At 41.4% G+C, this 20,938-nt stretch overlaps 1 protein-coding gene across 6 annotated transcripts in view; it reads left to right on the top strand.

Moving 5' to 3' along the window:
* The window catches only part of ATP8A1 (ATPase phospholipid transporting 8A1), a 106,836-nt gene that overhangs the window by 14,665 nt on the left and 71,233 nt on the right, over positions 1-20,938 (top strand). For 5 of the 6 annotated variants that reach the window (XM_066631769.1, XM_066631772.1, XM_066631773.1 and 2 more), the window contains exons 1-6: positions 4,297-4,348; positions 13,933-14,047; positions 15,551-15,650; positions 16,774-16,872; positions 20,031-20,076; positions 20,610-20,650. In XM_066631769.1, the coding sequence (XP_066487866.1) occupies positions 4,297-4,348; positions 13,933-14,047; positions 15,551-15,650; positions 16,774-16,872; positions 20,031-20,076; positions 20,610-20,650 (453 nt within the window). Of the gene's footprint in view, positions 1-4,296; positions 4,349-13,932; positions 14,048-15,550; positions 15,651-16,773; positions 16,873-20,030; positions 20,077-20,609; positions 20,651-20,938 lie in introns of those variants that run through there. The other variant, XM_066631770.1, reaches the window with a different exon arrangement.

Genomic DNA, 20,938 nt, shown 5'->3' on the forward strand with positions numbered 1-20,938 from the left:
ATGTTTAACCCACTTTGAGTTTACCTTTGTCTGAGATGTGTTTAAGGCTTATATGAGAAGATAAAAGTGCAAGTTGCTGTTACAAGCTGAGACAAAAAAAAATGACAGGAAGAGATAACTCACAGGATAAGTATAAAAAGACTGCTGTTCAAATACTAAATAAACAGACTTGAACCCTGCTAAGCATAGGCTGAAATTAATTGCTGTTTCTAAGGCAGTAAGGGCCCAGTCCTGTCCAACTTTCCAGCACCAGTGCAGCCACAATGCTGCCCCAATTAAGGGAACAAATGTTCCCATACTTTGAGGAAGCCTCTGTGTCTACCCCCTTGCACCACAGGATGCAGCACACACCCTATTGACACTGCTGAACCGGCACTGGAAAGTTGGATAGGATTGGGCCCTAAAATACATTTATATTATAAATATAATATAATATATTTTATAATATTTTATATTATATATATTATATATTATATTATATATAATATAATATATTATATATATAAAATATAATATATTTTTATAATATTTTTATTTAAATATTTATAAAAAATAAAATTTTTGCTAAACAAATCTTATCTGAATTTGTTGATAAGCTAGGAGGATTCTTCACAACATTATTGGAAATAATACAGGAATTTAGTTCAACATTCTCTTTAAATAGGACAGTGACAGCAAATAAAGTCCTTAAGGTTGGAATTATCACTCAGAGAAAAATCAATCTATGCCCTACCTTAAATTCTGTTTTTAATTTTTGAAGATGGAAATGGTTATTCCTTCACACATTATTAGCTTGAGTATCTCATCCTTGCTACTTGATTATCAGACATAATGATCTGCATATAACTTTTGGCCACTGCTTGGCTTCAGACACTTTCTGAAAATATTAGAGGTAGTGAACTGCTGGTGTTTCAGTGTCTGTTTATTCTGGCTGGTATTTCAGTTATGCTGATTGTTCCCCTGCTAAATTGGTTTATGTTTCTCTGCTGCTCATTGTTCTGCTTTATATGTAAACAATATCTGCACAATAATGAGAGATATTTCACAACAATACCTTGTTTCATCCACTTGACTTTTGTAAGTGTAACCTCCTGTATGCGCAACCTCCTGATTTTAGAAATGGGTTGTGTCAGAATGCCAGATGCAAGGGAGGGCACCAGGATGAGGTATCTTGTTATCTGGTGTGCTCCCTGGGGCATTTGGTGGGCCGCTGTGAGATACAGGAAGCTGGACTAGATGGGCCTATGGCCTGATCCAGTGGGGCTGTTCTTATGTTCTTATGTCACTTTGCTCTTTTACTTTTTTTCCATTATAGCCACATTTCATTTTGTCCACGTGCTTTCCTCTTTTGCCTGATTTCATCCAATACCACAAAGGGTAGGGATCTGGATCAGTTATAATAATTAAGAAGTCAAATTGGCAGCCCAGGGAAAGACAGTTGGGGGAAATAGATCGCTGTGGCATCATCTTATGCATGAACAGAGGCATGGAACTGCCTGGTATCAGAAGGTGGGGCATAAGGGCCCAGATTAGTGCATGCTTCTACTAATTTATTCCTGTGGTTGTGATAGGTGGTCTTGAGCTGCTTGGAGACCGCTGCTTTTCTATGTGCCTGTGTGAGTACTTGCTCTCAGCTGCTCAATAAATCAGTGATTTATTTCATAATGGTTTCTGGTAAAAGCTTATGCAGGAGGGATTCCAACAGGATCTGTGTAGGTATTACACTGAACTGCTTTTCTTTTCTGCACACATGTCACTCCTTAGTATGGGCAACCGAGGCAGTTTTTTAAGTTGTCTAGGCTGTGCTTTGACATTTATCCTTTTTTGACTAAGGTTCATGCTCTGGTCAAAACCAGATGAATGTACATGTTGTTGGCAACCTTCAGTCTCGAAAGACTATGGTATCGCGCTCTGAATGGTGGTTCTGGAACAGCGTCTAGTGTGGCTGAAAAGGCCGATTCGGGAGTGACAATCCCTTCCACACCGGGAGCAAGTGCAGTCTGTCCCTGGTCTGTCTCCCTGGCTATGGGCCTCCCTTCTTTGCCTCTTTGCCTCAGACTGTTGGCCAAGTGTCTCTTCAAACTGGGAAAGGCCATACTGCACAGCCTGCCTCCAAGCGGGCTGCTCAGAGGCCAGGGTTTCCCACCTGTTGAGGTCCACTCCTAAGACCTTCAGATCCCTCTTGCAGATGTCCTTGTATGGCAGCTGTGGTCTACCTGTAGGGCGCTTTCCTTGCACGAGTTCTCCACAGAGGAGATCCTTTCGGATCCGGCCATCATCCATTCTCACAACATGACCGAGCCAACACAGGCATCTCTGTTTCAGCAGTGCATACATGCTAGGGATTCCAGCTCGTTCCAGGACTGTGTTGTTTGGAACTTTGTCCTGCCAGGTGATGCCGAGGATGCATCGGAGGCAGCACATGTGGAAAGCGTTCAGTTTCCTCTCCTGTTGTGAGCGGAGAGTCCATGACTCACTGCAGTAAAGAAGTATACTCAGGGCGCAAGCTCTGTAGACCTGGATCTTGGTGTGTTCAGGTCACATTTTTACCTACACACAAACCACTTTAAAGACTTTTGAATGAAAACTGCCTGAAGTTATGATCCAAATAAGCACATGAACTAGTTGTTTATGAGGAAAGATCCCTTCATCTGCCTTCACTGCAAACAAGAGCCTCACACATGCAGATCTCTGAACTGTGGCCTCAGTTTCCCCACCCCAATCCTCACATCTTTAAGATAGTTTCCCAGAAAACATTGCCCAGAAAAGCATGCTCCTGACTTGATTAGGTGGGAATGAAGAGTGGCTGTTTTGAACCTCTCCCAGAAATCTACTTATTTAGGCAATTATTTTTATTCATTTAGTTAGGAAGTCTGTTTTTGGCATGTCCACATTAGCTCTTTCTGTTTCTTGGCTATTGTACAAATGAAGATTGTGCAGTACAGGTGGAGCCTATTTATCCGCATTAGTTCCATTCCGTGACTCAGTGCGATTAACAAAAAACACGTGCTAAATTCCATAGAGTTATGCAAACACACTGTAGCCTGACACTTCCAGATGGAAGGAAACTAAGGCAGCTGTTCTCAATCCCCTCCCCTCAGTACTCAGCCTTCCTGTTGCCAGCTGTCCTGCTTCTTTCACAGGTGGGATGCTGAGCTTGCTTGGGAAGCCTCGTCCTCTGTGTCCCAGGCGGCCTCCCAACAGTGCTGCAGGTTCTCCTTCTCCTCTTCATTGCTGTCTGAAGTCCTCCCTGGCCACCACCATCATGGAAGCTCCTCTGCCCCAGAGAATGTACATGATATTGCTGTATATAATTTATCATCACATCATGGTATCTTTTCCAGTTACTATTTCTGGTATCTTCTCTGTACCTCTTTTTAGACTGTGAGCCCTTTGCTATGTAAACTGCTTTATGAATTTTTGTTGAAAAGCAGTATATAAATACACAAAACCAGAGCAATCATGAGATGTCACTTTTGACATGTGTACCATTTCAAGCCCCACTTTGGGAACTGTGTATTTGATGATTGCACAATATTTTAAAAAATCTACACTTACAAAACAACTACCTTCCCTGAGATGCTATTTTTGTATGTTCAGGAAATGTTTCTTTTAGTACAGGTGTTTACTATCATATGCCAACTATCTCAAAGTGTCTCCCCGCACCTCAGCAGGCCTCCCGAGCTTGACTGGAAGGCACTTCCAATGTGCTGGCATGCCCCCCCCCCGGAGATGTCATCTGCAGAACTTGGTTTCTGTGGGGGTGGGGATATCCTGGAATGGATCCCCCAAAGATACCAAGAGCCCAAGGTTCTTGTAAATAACCTGTACCTGTCCAAGCAGAGCTAAGTGTCAGAACGAAAGGGAGAGAGACCATGAGAGTTATATTGAGTTTCTTCCACTTGAGATGACCCAATAGGAGAAAGGGAGCTTATCAGGAGCTTCAAACAGGTATCAAAACAGCTTCAAAACAGGAATGGAAGGTTTCAGTAGGGATGTGAAAGTGTTACAAGGGTTTGGGGAAGAGAAAAGAAATGACATATACTTGGTCTGCTGGGTAGACTGAGATATAGTGTGCTGCTGTGAAACAAGGTTGGGCTGCACGACTTCAAATCCGGGGGGAAAGGAAAAAAATGCAGCCAGAAGTTGCTTCTTGGTGGAAAGGGGAAATAGGTCCTCCAGAGGTGAGGGTAACTACCAATACAAAAGGCTTCTCCAAGTGGGAAAAATCTCACCAACAATGGACAGAGTGGAAATGTCTCTTAGAAGGAGAGACTTTCAAAACAGATAGCATGGATGCCTTCAATGGTGAAGCAAACATTAAAATTCTCCCAGAGTAGGGGTAGTTGTATACAAAGGCATTCCTAGGTGAATAATGGTATCTGGAACATCTCCTGGGTATGTAGCCAAGAGTTTCTTAGACTTCATTGAGATGGTGTGCCCTCCAGGAAAGGGCACAAATGTTTAATTGCACCCCAGTCAGAGAAGATCTTGATGGAACACAAGGCATGGTTGGGTGTGGTCTGCACCCATACTTAGGTCCATATGGGAGAGGCATCCTGGAGAAGGAGTCTGAAAAGATTGTCCAGTTGGCCTGGCCACTGGGCAGTTGAGCTTAATTTATTATTCCAGAAGACTTGTGCTTGCAAATGAGATTGTATCAAGATGGAGGGCTTAAATTTGCAAGATCTTAGAGCATAGATTTTCAACCTTTTTATCTCATGGCATACTAACAAGGTACTAAAATTGTCAAGGCACAACATCTGTTTTTTAACAATTGACAAAGCACACCATGCTGCCTGTGGGAAGCTCACATCTCCCAATGGCCCTACTAGTAAATGACCCTCCCCCAAACTCCCACAGCACATCTTCATTCCATTCATGGCACACCAGTGTGCTACTAACAGTGATTGAAAATCATGGCCTTAGAACAAGGGTCTTCAAACTTTTTGGCCAGGGGGACACATCAAATGTTTGGTACGGTTTTGAGGGCCGGAAAAAATTTAAATATAAAATTTATATTAAAAAATTAAAGATGAAACTTAGATGTGTAAATAAATGAATGAATGGGCTCATTCATTCAACCTCTCTGGCCCTTAGAACACCCTCCAGATGCAACCAGAGCACAGTTCCAGTCATGTTCAGCAAAGTAGGCCAGGGGCTTTCAGGGGACAAGAGGCTGGCCGTGGGCCGCATCTGGCCCTCAGGCCAGGGTTTAGAAGAAGGGTTTAGACCCCTGCCTTAGAAGAAGGTAACACACAGTTGCCCAGCAGGGCTGATCAATGGCCCTTATTTAGCATAGTTTTTGATTAGAGGAACAGCTGTACCTCCACCCCCTTCAGGATGAAGTCCTGGCAGACTGACAACTATCTGCTAAAGAACTAAGGTAGAGTTAGGAAAGACTGCATGTTTTTGAAAGTGAGGTAATTGGCAACACGGGGGATCAAGTCTAACTTGTGGTCTAACTTGTGGTTTGAAATTGTGCAGTTCTGCAAGAAATCCATCGTATGAATCTGACTGTAATTCAGCTGTGTACATATGAAGTCACTGGAGATGCATATCTAAAAGCCTCTTTAGAAATAGTAATGGTGCAATCAGTTGTTCAGTGGGTGAAGCAAGGAGGAATGAAATCCAACTTCCTCTTCAGGACAGCTGATAGTTGCAGTTACTGGTTTTTGTAGAGGGGTCTGTGTGTTCATGCGCCTCAGTGAGATGGATTGGGAAAAAGGAAACCCATGCAGTATTTGTGTGGTACCCACAGTCCTTCATGCTGTGGGTAAATATAAGGAAGTTAGTTTCCATACCTGTCTGGCTGATAGATTGGAACTTGTGTTGTGCCTCTAAGATAGTGATAAATTTTGTATTGTACCTCTACAACAGGGGTGTCCAAACATTTTGGCAGGAGGGCCACATCATCTCTCTGACACTGTGTCTGGAGCCAGGGAAAAAAGAATTAATTTACATTTAAAATTTGAATAAATTTACATAAATGAATTTATTAGAGATGGAACTTATGAATGAATGAAGGTCTTGTAGTAGCTCAAGGCCTATAAAAGGCCTTGCACAAAGCAAGGCCAGCCTTTCCTTCACTGCCACTGCTATATCACAGCTGTGAAACACCAAGTAGTGGAGGGAGTCCTCCTCCCACAGCTCAGGTGAGAGGTTAAACAGTCGTCCTCATTCTGAGAGCAGTTGCGTCGGGCCAGCGTGGGCTCCAGCAAGTCCCTGAAGGGCCAGAGGCTCATTGGAGACTTGGGGCTCCTCAAGGGCCGGGTTGAGAGCCCCTGAGGGCCTCAAGTGGCCCCCTGGCCGGGGTTTGGGCACCCCTGCTCTACAATATGATATGGGACAAGTTCTTAATATACATACCTATAACATTGGAGTCCTTAGTCATGCATTTTACCGAATTCCAGCTAAATATGGGGCATACAGGTTTGTTTTTGGAGTATTGTACAGTTTCTAACTTCCATCCTAACATAGAAAGAATTTCTACAGAAAAGATAAGAAAGAAAGAAGCTGAAGGAAATATTGATTGAGAAATTTTTTTATTAATAATAATAACAGCAACAACAACAACAACAACAACAGGTATTTATATACTGCCTTTCTTGGTCTTTATTCAAGACTTTATTCAAGGCGGTTTACATAGGCAGGCTTTATCTAAATCCCTATTAAATAGGGATTTTTACAATTTCAAAGAAGGTTCTTTCTTTCAAGAACTACTACATTCAAGGTGTTTCATTCCGATCTGGCTTTACATTCTGGCCTCCATCCTCCCACGCTCAGAGCAGATGGAATTGCTCGGCTTCAGCTTGTCAGCTGCTCCAAGGTCGCACGGTACCAGTGGCCTCGAACTGGCGACCTTGTGGATGTTATCTTCAGGCAGACGGAGGCTCTACCCTCTAGACCAGACCTCCTGCCCCTTTACTAAATAAAGGTACACAGAGAATGTTTGGGATGCAGTTACTATCGATTACAGGTCCAGCCTTTTTATACACAGATTTTTATACACGGATTTGACTCAACACCAATGGGTACTGCAAATGAGAAGGAATGTGCTGATCCCTAGAGAAGGGGAAATATGTACCCCTTTAAAATCAATTTCAAAAACTGAACAGTCCTTTAACAATAGCCTCCTTAATGGGGGGGGGGGGGCAGCTGGCTGACTATCCATCAATCCTTCTCTCTCCAGCGGCCCCTCCCTTTTTGAAAGAAAGGTGATTACTTTGCATTGGTGAAGGGAGGGACTGAGTGAAGTAAGCTCTTGGAAGAGGACTGTTTGATGGATTGTCTTCTTAATGACTCTTATCTTACATCGCAAAGGTCAGCAAGGCTGTTTTTAAATCACCGGAGCAAAGATAATTTGTTTTTTAAATTGATTTGCTATAATGCGTTTTTTGCCATCCACTTGAGTGCTTGGAATGGAACCCATGTGAACAATGAGGCTCAACCTGTACCTATTTTTGATTCTGTGCAGAATAAGTAGAAGGATAAATCTTGGAGCCAGGCAAATTATACTTCATGAGAAGCATCATTAATCTGCATTTTACATTGAATATCCAGCATTTGGTGCATGTTACTCTTTACATGTAAATACTGATAGTTGGGAATACACCAAATTATATAATCCTAGTTTTACAAATGCACAAACTGAATGCTGATTATTACATTTAGGTGACTATCAACACACACATTTACTGGTGTATCTCTGAGTTTTGGGACACTCACAAAACTAATCTGGAATTGTCAGCATTCTTGTGTAAATAGTGCCAGTGCCAACTTTGCTATAGATCAGGGGTGTCAAACATAAGGCCCACAGGGTGTGGCCCCTGGAAGCAATTTCTCTGACCCTCATTGTTATTGGGCCTCTCATAGCTTGAACTTATGAACAAGAGTTGCACATTTTCTCTTGTCTTTTGCAGCTGATGAGTTTCTGTGTGAGAACCAAGTGCTTATTTCAGACCATCATTGCTTAATGATGTCAGATCCTGCTTAATTGACATCAGTTCTGACCCTCAGCAGGTGCCATGAATGCTATTTGGCCCACAATATGAAACTAGTTTGACACCCCTGCTGTAGACTGGGGCAAAGCAGATCATCATACTGCATTGGACCTCCATGTCCTCCAAGCTTACTCTATGTCTTGGCTCTGGAGAGGACACCTCTCTTCCTAGGTGGGTGTGCTAGAAGCAGTGGTGTTGTGAGTCTTTTGGACCATTGCCACTGGACCATTGGACCTTGCCACTGAGGGGGGTTCAGGAGTCAACTTGGTGATGTGGACCCTTTGGCTTGTGCTCAGCTTGGTCGACCCCAATGCTGTCCTTATATGTGAATGTCAACAGTCACCAAATTTGTGATATTGATGGCATGGGCATGCGCTGTATCCAGCACAAGTTTGGGGCCAAAAGCAGAGCGGCCCAAGGCAAGGGGAAGCCTTTCCCCTTACCCCATGCCATGCTGCAGTGGACCAATGGGTCTGCTCAGATCTGCGCCACCTGATGAAGTGGCAGAGGCTGCTCTGCGCCACTCAGGAACGGGGGCTAGGATCTGGCATAACTGCCAGGTCCTGGCCCTGGCTCCTGCTCCCTGCCTGCCTGCCCACCCCCAGGAACATCCTCTGTCCATTCTCCCTGCCCCAAAATGCCTCTGTCCCGTCTCCTCCTTGACCTCCCCACACCCCAGAACCCTGCATTGGGCTGAACTCAGCTGACGCAACTCACCCTTCCTGTGGGGCTCGCATCAGTGCGGGGAGACCAGCGCATATCTGTGCACCGGCCTATCTACCTGGAAAGTGGCACAAAGTGCCTTGTGGCACTTTTGCAACACTTTCAGGCCAGCACAGGGGACACTGCATTAGTCAAAGTGAGGGCTAGGATTATACCTCAGTGTAACTTTTATATTATTCTAACAGTAGGCCTGAAAGTGCTAGATATTACTTACCATTCTGACTACTACAGTTCCTTGCTAAAGACCAACATCCCTATCCTAACTAACTCCACTGCAGATGCAGCTGCTCCAGTGGAGCACATGTTGCATCCTCTGGCAGGGGGAGGGTTAGTCATGGAAGTCTCCTCTCCTTTCCCTGGGGCAAGCCTCTGCTGCCCAAATGAGTGTCCTTTGATCTGCACCAGCCATTTTGCTGGCATAGAACCAAGGAGAGTGAGGGAATGGGGATAAGATCCTGGTGCACACTGGTGCTGCTGGGTTCCATCCTGTTCCACCCTTCCCCACTGATTAGCTTCATAATCTCTTTGTTCTTCACTCATTGTTAGAATGAACATTATAAGAGTTTCCAGAATTCATCATTTTAATAAAAGAAAGATGCACTGTATGGAACACTGCCTTTGTATAAGCCTAGCTAGAGGAAAAAATTAAGTTTGTAGGAAACTTTGGTACAGTCTAATTTAAAAAAAAAAAATGTAACTAGATGGTTATTACAGTATTGCACTGTTTTGCTCCTTCCTTCCCTTCCCTGAGTTTTTGAATTTCTTCACCGTAGTTGCAGAGTATTTCTACCACTTTAGAATGACTTTAATTTGTGGCACTTTTTTGAAGAGGGAAATAGCCAAAGTCCTGTTCAGTTTGATTAACCCTCTTAACTATTTGTCAATGTCAAATGTTCCATTCTGTATAATGATTCAGTTGATGAAGAACTACTACTAACCAAATCTGTGCTTCAGTTCTAAAACAAGAGATACTGTTGTTAATGCTTTTCAAACAGCATTGCTGTCTTCCTTTGTAATTGTTCTGCTAAAAGAAGATCTAGAGAGGTTGACTAGTGAAGAAATAGTACTCTCTTCATCTCTTCAGAAGTACTTTTTGTCATTGTGTTTTGAAAACCTGGGACCCGATACTGAAAATAAGATTTGGAGCTAAGTCCAAGATATAATAATAATCTGCCTCCCTCTGTGCAAAATACAGTTTTTAAAATGCGTAAATTGCTGTATCTTGACTGAGACCTGTTTTTCTGAAATTGTTGGGCATATGTATTCTGTCTCTCAGAAATGCATTGCAATAATTTGAACAGAATTTGAAATGGCTTCAGCAGATTTTTGAAACTAGTGTTGCAGCATTTGCTTTGAGCAGATGCATTGGATAAGTACACTTCTGTTCATTGTTTAAATTTTTTGGTGAGTATCTAGAGCAGGGGTGCTCACACTTTTTTGGCTCGAGAGCTACTTTGAAACCCAGCAAGGCCCGGAGATCTACCAGAGTTTTTTTTACAATGTCCGCGCCATCATAACATAACATTTATATGTACAATGTATGTTGGTGTACCTTGAGCCCCACTGAGTATAACAGGACTTACTCCTGACTAGACATGCCTAGGATTAGGCTGTGAGGCTGCAATCCTAGCCACACTTACCTGGGAGTAAGCCCCATTGAGTACAATGGGCCTTACTCCCGGCGTTTCCTCCCAGAGGCACCTGAAGGGGGGGGGTCGGCACTCCGCGATCTACTCATTTTGCCTCGCAATCTACCGGTAGATCGCGATCCACCTATTGAGCACCCCTGATCTAGAGGCATCTTGCCTTATAATCCTATGCATAACTACTTAGAAGTAAGTTCCACTGAATTCTATGGGACTTACGCTCGGTAAGTGTGTATAGGATTGCAGCCTTAATAAGTATCACAATTTCAAGAACGAGAGAGGTATATTTAATGGCTAAAGAGAGAACCTGAAGATAGCTAAAACTATACTTTATGGGATAAATGTTAATGTACTATATGTACATTGTATGTAATGTACTTTGTCATTTAATGATTAGCGTACATTTGACTGCCAAACTTAGAAAGCAGTCTATGGACTGTCAGATTCATAACCTGGCTGGTTTATTGAACTTCTTGTTGCTGTTGCTACTTTCACTTACTGTTTTCTCACTTTAGAAAACTCTAAAAAATCAAGTACAGAGGAGGTTCCATTTGATCACACATTAGAATTCCACATCTGTATAATTCTGATCTGAATATTTCCTGAATCAGAACATGCCTCACAGTGTTATAATTTATATCCCTTTTATTTTTCTTTATTGTTGCAGTACCCATTGTGATTTAGAATATCTTCTTAAAGTATCACCACATACCTCCCTTAGGTAGCAAGAAAAGGAATGTATAAATGTTATTTGTTATGAAATTTCTTTTCCACAAAGTTCACAAAGCAGTTTACATAGCAAAAGAAATGTTAAAAATGAATAAGTTTCACTGGGCCAAGAAGGCCAGTTCCATGCTTGGGATCATTAAAAGAGAGATTGAAAATAAAACAGCCAATGTTAGCTATTGTACAAATTGATGGTAGGGCCGCATCTGGAATATTTCATCCAGTTCTGGTCACCACATCTCACAAAGGATATAGTGGAACTGAACAGGGTGCAGAAGAGCACCGCTCTTACAAGGAAAAGTTACAGTGTTTGGTCCTCTTCAGTCTAGAACAGGGGTGTCCAAAGTTTTTGGCAGGAGTTTTTGCCACATCATCTCTCTGTGTCGGGGGCCAGGGAAAAAAAGAATTAATTTACATTTAAAATTTGAATAAATTTACATAAGTTTACATAAATGAATATATGAAAGATGAACTTCTGGAAAAGGTATCGGGGGAGACATGAGTGAGACTTTAAAAAATTATGCAAAACAGTAAGATGCAGTCCAGTTTTTTAAAAATTTATTTCTTATTTTAAGCATCAAGTACAACATTTTGTAATTAGAACAAAAGGAATCTATTTAAGATGACCATATAAATAGGTTCTTCATTTTCCACATTACTCTTCTTTCCAAGTTCAAAAGACATTGGCACTCCAGCAAAAAACCCTAATCACTGACTGAAGACCCATTTTTCCCATAAACCCACAAGACTTCCCAAAACATTCAGGAGGACAGGAGGTTTAGTATATATTAACATATCTAAGAACCCAAGTTCAAAGTGAAAGGAAATGCCTTGATCTCCCGAGGCAACAATTTTGTATACAATATCATTACCTAAAAAATTAAAGATCAACAATCCAGATCACTTTCCACATCGTTCTTCCTATCCAACTCAGCACTATATGTTAACAAGGCCTACCATATTTTCATAATGATGCAGTCCAAATGGGGATCACATTTCTGTTGCACAGTGGTGGGGAGTCTGGCCACTGCTGACCTAGATAGCTAACCAGTGAGGCAGCAAACCTGTCTGTATATCTAGGTGCTCCAGATACCGTAGAATTTCTCTGAATCTGAACGTATGCATGGATGGCAGATAATGGAGTTTCAAATGCAGGACAAGGAAAAAAAGGCTGTTGAACCTGCATAGGAGCTTCTGGGGTGTTAAAGATGTCCAAAAATGGGCAAAAGAGGGCGTTCATCACACTTAGGATTGTTTCTTTTCCAGTACTTTATAAAAGTCACATTAGTGGGGGTTAAAGGAAGAAGCACTAGTTTGTTTGTTTTTTTAAAAAAAGTAAAGGAATATGAACCTAAGGTAGTTTTGCTGAGTCAAGACTAAGGGTAAGCTAGTCCAGGGTGAATACACAATTAATAGATTTATTATATTAATATATATTCCCTATCTGAAATCAGTCCCAGGTAGAAACTCAGTAGAAACCAAAGCTTGGAAAAAAGAAGACGGACAGATGTTTTGACAGATGAAACTGTGCTGAAAACTTGTTCACTGCAGCGACCAGGCAAAGTTGAGCAGTTGTCCAGTGGTAAGCCAGGGCCTTGGCACCAGCAGTCACTTGTTCACTCCTGGAAGCAGTTGCTGCGCCCTGTTCTCATGAGCACTAGGCATTGCCCTCCAAAAAGTGGCATAAAAGCATCCTGTATCCTGCTGGAAGGATCATCTTCCTGTTGATTAGCATTCAAAGCGAAAACTTTTGTCAAGTGGTCGCAAGCACTCAGTAAAGCTCAAAGTGGACTCAGTGCTGCCCTCAAAAAATGTGGCAAAAAAGCCTCCTGCATCCTGCCACAGAGAAAGGCTGCTTTAAGATTTTTTTTTCTTGCATGTTTCTGAGGGCTGCCAAAAAAGATCTCTTGGGCCACAGGTTGAACTGCCCTGTGTTTCCATGCCTGTGTTTCCGACTTTGACCATCCAGATGGCTTTGGATTTTCTCATGAGAACGGAAATGAAGCCATCAGAACAGAAATGAGCTCATAATGGTTCAGTTTAATAGTTATGGTATTTGGGGGTATGAATGGGAAAGACATTAAAATATCCAAAATAAAAATAGAGGAGTTTTGTTTTCCCTATTAAAAACAAACCCCTGGGGGCTGGGGGATAAGAATAGGCCCTCGGTTTGGCTGTACTTGTCATAAGAGGCGCCTAAACAGCCACCGGGTAGATAGAACTCGTTCGCCTGGGAAGGCAGCTCATCTGAGAGAAGGAAAACTCTGATCTCAAACCTCCACTGCCTTGTGGCTACATCCAGTTATGGAAAAGGCTTCAGGAGTCAACCTCGAGGCAAAATCCGGAGCCAGAGTCCCTGAGGCACTTCATGGCTGAACTCAGTCACACTCTGGCAACTCCTGCGACGCCGCTGGAACCAACCGTATTGGCTTCTGCCTTTCCATTGGACCATTTCAGCAACGTGGAGAGGGGGGATTTGCTGCTTGGGTAGCAGTCTATCCTCCATATCTACTTTACCTAGGCTTCGCGTACTGGAGAGGACACAGTTCCAGAACCACTATTCAATCCCATAGTCTTCCGAGACTGAAGGATGCCAACAACATTAAAAACAGAGTTGCTCTATATATTCCCAGTGGAATTGCAACGTATATAATGTTCCTGTTGAGTTATTGTATAGAAGACTGTTAGAGGAAGCAGGTCACTGAAACAGTGTTACTTTAAAAGCATACCTCTTATGTATATTATTTCTTTTTGTAAAGCAGTTTTTATTTAGGCTACTGTGTTGTAAGTATGCTTTTTTGATTAATTGTATATTAAGCAATTCTGTTTTACAGGCTATGAGAAGACAGATGATGTTTCAGAGAAGACCTCCCTAGCTGATCAGGAGGAAGTGAGAACTATATTTATCAACCAACCACAGTTCTCTAAATTTTGTAACAATCATGTCAGGTATTTATATTCTTTTTATCATTTTTAATAATTGCAATTTTATATTATGAAATGTTATGGGAAATGGTATCCCATGTGATTTCTGAGAAAAATCTGGCAGGAATTGTTACATGCTAAGGAATAGAAAATTCCTTTGTTTATAAACACATGTAAAAAAGACACCAGTGCAATTCAGAAGTGGCAGTTCAGAATCATTAAACATGAAAACATTTTTGTCTAATTTGAACAAACTCTTGTACACCAGAGTCTGAGAGATGAGATGAATGAATAAATTAATCTTTGAGTTTTTTCAGGCTTGATGGATTTTGTCAGAGGGACAAAGTTTTCAGTCTAAAAGGCAGTATTGTCTCAAAGGGAACAATGTCCCAGATTGTTCCCGCCAACAAAAATGAAGAGTCTGTGATATGTTAGCACCCCCTGCTGGATACTGAAGAACATCACAGAGTATAGATTTTGAGCTAAACATATGGCCAGGACCAATGACAGAGAATATGATAGATCTCCTCCACTACTCCAAAATGAAGATAAACATTCAAGCCTCATTTGAGAGCTTTGGAGATTATAAAATAGCATTATTTTCTTGTATGCTTTTATGTGTTGATAATTTGCTGCTTCTTGCTTTTAGAATCTGTTTAGGATGCATTTTATATTAAACTACAAAAATATATTTTAAACTTATTTTAATTAACTGCTTTGATTTTTTTTTAGAAAGAACAAAAATATAGAAATAAACTAACATGGAAAATAGCCAAACCCCAAGGTCTTCCTGAAAAAAAACATTTTATGTACTAAAAAAGGTGCCTCTGACATTCTCATGTAAACATACATATGACTGTGGTAGCAACAATAGACATATTTGTGAGATGAGTTTTGGCTTTTCCATTGTACAGTTTGAAGCATTTTGATAAAATGCAAAATTAGTCTAACCAGACAGCAATGGATTCAGTTAACTGCAGATCTGGGAGACCCTTGCGTCCATTACAGTACCTTCATTTTTGTTTAGTGGGGCTGGAAGCAGGGGTGTTTTTCTTGCTTTAACAATTCAGCATTCTTGCTGAACTAAAAAATGTGACATACAGGTAACCAGTCTGCATGCTACGGGGGACTAACTGAGCGTTAACAGGAAACCCCAGGAAGCTTAACAGGAAGAATGTTGCTTTGTTAAAGTAAGAAACAGCTGTGCTTCCAGCACCACTGAACAAAAAGGAAATGGGTGTGGGTGCTGCTATTTACATAGAGCCCCCAGAACGGAATCCCCATGAATACCTGGACAGACGAACACCTGTATAAGTACAATACTGTGGGCAGTGATAGCTTTGCATTACCTTTTAAGAGACTTGGAGGCAGTATCATGTGTACATAGTTCAGCTCTGTAGAACTCATGAACTCTGTTGAATTCAGATTACTCAAACTGTATGTGTATGCAATTCAGTGAATTCAAGGTGCTGTATAATTTTTATCGCTATCTCTTAACTACATACAGTTTTAATCTCTGTCTCTTAGCACTGCAAAATACAACTTAATCACATTCCTGCCGAGGTTCCTCTATTCCCAGTTCAGAAGAGCTGCTAATTCCTTTTTTCTTTTCATTGCATTGCTTCAGGTAAGCTAGATGAGGTAAATATATATTTAATAACATCTAGTTGCTATAGGTAATACATTAAGTTGCTTGGAATGTCTTGAAGTGCCATGTCTTCCATTTGATTTATGTGATGCAGTAAAACTTCAGAGAAAATTTCTTCTTTGGAATTCATATTCTTGAACTGGACAGTTGTCATTTTTATAAACATAGCTATACTCTCACAAACAGGTACGCTGTAGTAAAAAAAACTAACTGAACAAACTCATACCTTCTATAGTCTAAGCTTCTAAGCTTCATACCTTCTGTAGTTTATGCACAGATAAAGTGAAGAATGAGTAAGTGAAAAAGAAATACTTCTGAAGTTGATGCATCTATTCATTTTATCGTTTATGACCATTGTCATGGTTTCTAGGATATCTCAGGAGATTAACATTTTCTCTGTAGGAAACTATTCTTGTTGCAGTTGCTTCTGATCCAAGGGATTTGTGCTGGAAAGGTGTGTGCATGGAAAGAAATGGTTAAACAGGGACATAGAGGGTCAAGATGGTATCTGGGAAGATAGACTGGTGCAAATATTCTGAAGATGTGGGACATTGGGAGAACAGAGGAAGAAGGATGGTGGGGTGACAGGAATATCTGAGAGCAGTAGAACAGTGCAAACAATTGGTGAGGATTGGATAGTTATACCTGTTCGGTTGAATGTCTCAGGCCACTACTTGGGTCAACCCACTCAAGTTGTCTTGTAATGGGAAGTTAAAGGATGTGAATATTGAGGAGTAGTAAAGGAGATGCCAAGCGGCAAAAGGCCAGAACTGACTGGGCCTGGATCCCAGTGCTTAAGAAACCATAGACCAGCCTGTCCTAACAAGGTTTTTTTGCAAAAGAATCCTAGAGAAAATGGATAGCAAGGTTTGCATCCTTGAATAATGGGCAGTTGGAAGCAATAGCAACTTGTCTCAAGATGCAGGATGCTGTTCAAAAGTGAAGTACTACTCTCTTTTATTGAGATACTTAGCTATCTATTTGAGGAATTGTCTTCTTTTCCACAGTGTTCTACTGAATTCTTCATTTTTATTTTGTATTTCTGCTTATAATAATTACATAGCATTTTTAGCTATAAAATTCTTCCTTTTTTCTCCCTTAGCAAATTCCTGATGTTTCACCAACAGGACGTTATACAACCCTGGTTCCTCTCTTATTTATTTTAGTTGTGGCAGCAGTTAAGGAAATAATTGAAGATATTGTAAGTATTTAATGGTATTTTGAAAATATTTTGTCTATAGTGTCTGTGATCAAGTAATTTAAAATTACATTGTGGCACATAGAACTTCTAGAAAAATGTCCAGTTATTATTAGAACAGCCAGAAGAAAATGTTGGGTGATGGAGCAGGTATATATTGCTGTGCATGTAAAATAAAATATGGTAGTGGTGTCATTGAGCAGTAGGAGGTCCAGAAGCAGGCAGAACTCTCTCCTTCCTTCAGTTGCCCATTACTTCCTGTGTAATGTATAATTATCCTAATCTCAGTTATTCTAAATTTTTAGGCACAGCTGATAAAGCACAGTAGTTCATGTTAGATCAGCGCGGTCCAACTTTGAACAGCAGAGGGGCCACATAGCCCTTGCATGACCTCAGCTGGTCCAGCGTAGGCTGGCCTGGATGTAATTGATGGTGACATGATGATGTCACTGTCAATTACATCTGCGTTTTGAGCCTACCAATGTCATTTGGGAGTCTCAAAGCGGAGGTGGTTGCAGCAGGGCTTTTTGATCTCCCTGTTGGACTGTTCTGGCTTCTCCTTCTCCAAAGAAGAAGCTAGAACGATTGGAATCTGCCAGCATACTACGCCCCACTCCAACTGACAAGTGTAAAGGTGCTGCGGAGCAACGCATCAGCTCGAGTTAGGCACAGCTATTCTGGAGAAGAGAACTCTTGAGAACACTGGCCAGCCTCACAAGAGCTCCCTTCCTCAGCAAGGCCCTGTCCCAGTCCAGCTGACAAGTGCGAAGGTGCTGCAGAGCACCTTCTGAGTGGGGTGGCCATGCAGCGCCAGGACTGGGAGGGAATGGGGGGCTGGATGCCACCCAAAGGGTGCCAGAGCTTGCTGGCCACTTGGAGCCCGTGGGCCACATGTTGCTCAATAGTATGTTACGAGGGTCGCCCAGAAAGTAATGCACCACATTTTTTTTCTTCAACAATTATTTATTGAACACAATGAAACTTACACACAAGAAAGAATGATGTTTCTTCTACACTCCCTATTTTTCCACGTAATCTCCGTCCAGTTCTATGGCCTTCCTCCAGCGAGACACAAGGGCATGTATGCCCTGTCGGTACCACTCCTTGTTCTGGTCACGAAGCCATTTCTGCACTGTGCGAATCACCTCTTCATCATCCTCAAAATGTCTTCCACGAATGGCATCCTTTAATGGCCCAAACAAGTGGAAGTCTGAGGGAGCTAGGTCAGGGCTGTAGGGTGGATGGGGTAATACAGTCCAACCCTGTTTAGTGATGTGTTCCGAAGTCCTCAAACTTGTGTGAGGCCGAGCGTTATCATGTTGAATCAAACATTCACCTGGGTTGTTATGGCGCCGAAGTCGCTGGAAGCGCTTCTTGAGTTTGGTTAACGTCTTCACATAAGCTTCAGAATTAATGGTGCTGCCTCTTGGCATCACATCAATGAGTATGACGCCCTCACAGTCCCAAAACACAGTGATCATGACCTTACCGGCGGAAGCAGTTGCTTTGAATTTTTTCTTCTGTGGAGATTGAGGATGACGCCATTCCATCGACTGTCGTTTTGTTTTGGGCTCAAAATGGTGAACCCAGGTTTCATCACCTGTCACAATCCTGGACAAGAACGCTTCCCCCTCATCTTCAAAACGTTTCAGCAACGTTTTTTCTGAGAGATTTGTGGTCCACCGTAAGACAGCGCGGAACCCATCATGCACACACTTTTGAGTAATCAAGAGCACGGATTATTGCATCCACACTTCCTTTGCTGATTGACAGCTTCAGCGCCAACTGCCTAGTCGTTATGTGTCGGTCCTCGTGAATGAGCACATCAGCAAGCTGCGTCTTGTCAGGTGTGACAGCCGTGGATGGCCGCCCCGAACGCTGCAAATCTTGGAGCTCTGCCGAACCGCCTTCTAATGGCCTCACCCTCTGTGCCCAGCGACTAACCATACTTCTGTCGACTGCAGATTCTCCATAAACTGTACACAAACGTTTGTGAATGTTCCCAACAGTTTCTTTCTCCGCAGTGAGAAATTCAATGACGACACGCTGCTTGTAACGTACATCACTTACAGACGCCATTTCAAAACACTGCTGCAGCTACACTATCTGTCTGAAGAAACCAAAAATTTGTGTGCACACTCCTGAAAATTCAAATAATGTATATCTAAAGTTTCGCATTCATACCATTACTGTAGGCTGAGAAAAAAAATGTGGTGCATTACTTTCTGGGCGACCCTCGTAGATGGTGGTTCTGCCAGTGAAATATTTTTTCATCTCTGGGTATGGAATTCCTTTTCAAATAGGTTTACTTTGAAAACCAATGCCCCCTGACTCCTTAAGCAATTAAATTTTAATATGATACATTATTTTCAGTAGGAAATAATTCATGTATCACTTGATTCCTCGATACATTCTTTTTAATTAGCTGCTGACACTAACTTTGAGGTTTACTTGCATTATTCAACACTAAAAAGAAAAATTTCATTATTCAGCAATATTTGCTCAGTACAGTCTAACTCGGTCAGCAAGTGACCTAACCCCTAATGATTTGCAACTGAAAACAAGTCAGTTTTTTGTGTTGAAAAGTATTGTATATGAAACAAAATGAAGTGAAATGAAAACTCTGTATGATTTGTGGTGGTGGTTTCACATATGCAAGTCATCGGTTGTTGAGAGTGTTCACTTAAATAAGAAACAAGTATGCTCATATGAACTGGATCTGCTTAACAGAGATATTGCCTTCGAGTAATGTAATTGCTTTTGATAAATCTGTCTCAAATTAATAATTTACCAAAAGGATGATTTGAGTAATCTTACGAGGGATGCTAAGATTCTGAGATTTTATCTGAGCCTTGCACTTGTACTTAAGTTGCCTCTATGTGTTTGTGAGGGTGGGAAATGGGGGGGGGGCATTCTTTAAGGCAGAAGTTATATAGAGTTATAGAGAGAGAGAGTTATATATATAGAAGTTATATAGAGATTTTATACCCCCTGTACAGTTATAGGGGGTGCCATAGTAATGGAGGCAAGAATCTAATTGGTAGTTCTCTTGATGGTCCCTTTAGTTAGGCCAGTGTGTGAGGAGGATGCAGAGCCTTCAGTGAGTGATATGTTGCAATATTTAATTATGGTAGGCTAATGCTCGTTCAATTTTGTTTCAGAAAAGGCATAAAGCAGATAATGCTGTGAACAAGAAACAAACACAAGGTAGGCATTCAGACTGCATTCAGATAGCATTTCTGGAATGTGCAGGGAAGAAAAAGAAAGTAACATGAAGCTTTTTGGCTGCCATTGTTTTCTTTAGTGCTTTTTGATAGTAGCAGTGTGATGTAGGTTTGAATTGGGTTCAAGTCACACGAATGCATTAACAGTTTATTTTGTGAAATACATCCTGAGTTTCTGTACTATAGCTCAAAAACTAAGGAGTTTTAAACAGCCCATGTCCTCTCCAGTGGGTTTGTTGAGGACATTCAGCACCATCTATGGAGCTGTAGTTGGCTCCATTTTTGAAAGAGAGCTTTGATTAAATGAGCCAGTTATTGGCAAAAGTTACTGATAAATTCTAACACAAAGTTTTTGTTTAACAAGAATGATCTCTTCACACATTGAGATAAATGAGTGTTTATAATTTTATGTTCTCCTTTAGTTTTGATTTCTGATTATTTCTATAGATTTGATCATTTTTCTGCAAATAATATAGAAAACACCATAATCATTTTTATTGGTTTGTTATTTCGTAGTGCTGAGAAATGGAGCTTGGGAAATTGTTCACTGGGAAAAGGTATGTGATCAATTTGTTCAGCATAAAAATTGAAATATTTGGTTGACCCATGAGTTGAAGAAAAATACCCACTACCAGTGTTCTGCGAATGCTTCTAGAAGTACTATAAGAGGCTTTTTGCAGCGCTGACGTAGATGTGTTCTATGGCAATTCTCATTGTGCAAGGTCTTGCATGGCACAAAATCTTGCGCAAATGGAAGAGCAAGTTTTAGTTTTAGTTCTGGATTTAGTTTTGATCTTGTACATTAATGTAGTGTGAGATATAACATAATCCTTCCATTACTGAAT

Source organism: Tiliqua scincoides, chromosome 6 (assembly GCF_035046505.1).
Source record: "Tiliqua scincoides isolate rTilSci1 chromosome 6, rTilSci1.hap2, whole genome shotgun sequence".
Classification (NCBI taxonomy): Eukaryota; Metazoa; Chordata; class Lepidosauria; order Squamata; family Scincidae; genus Tiliqua; species Tiliqua scincoides.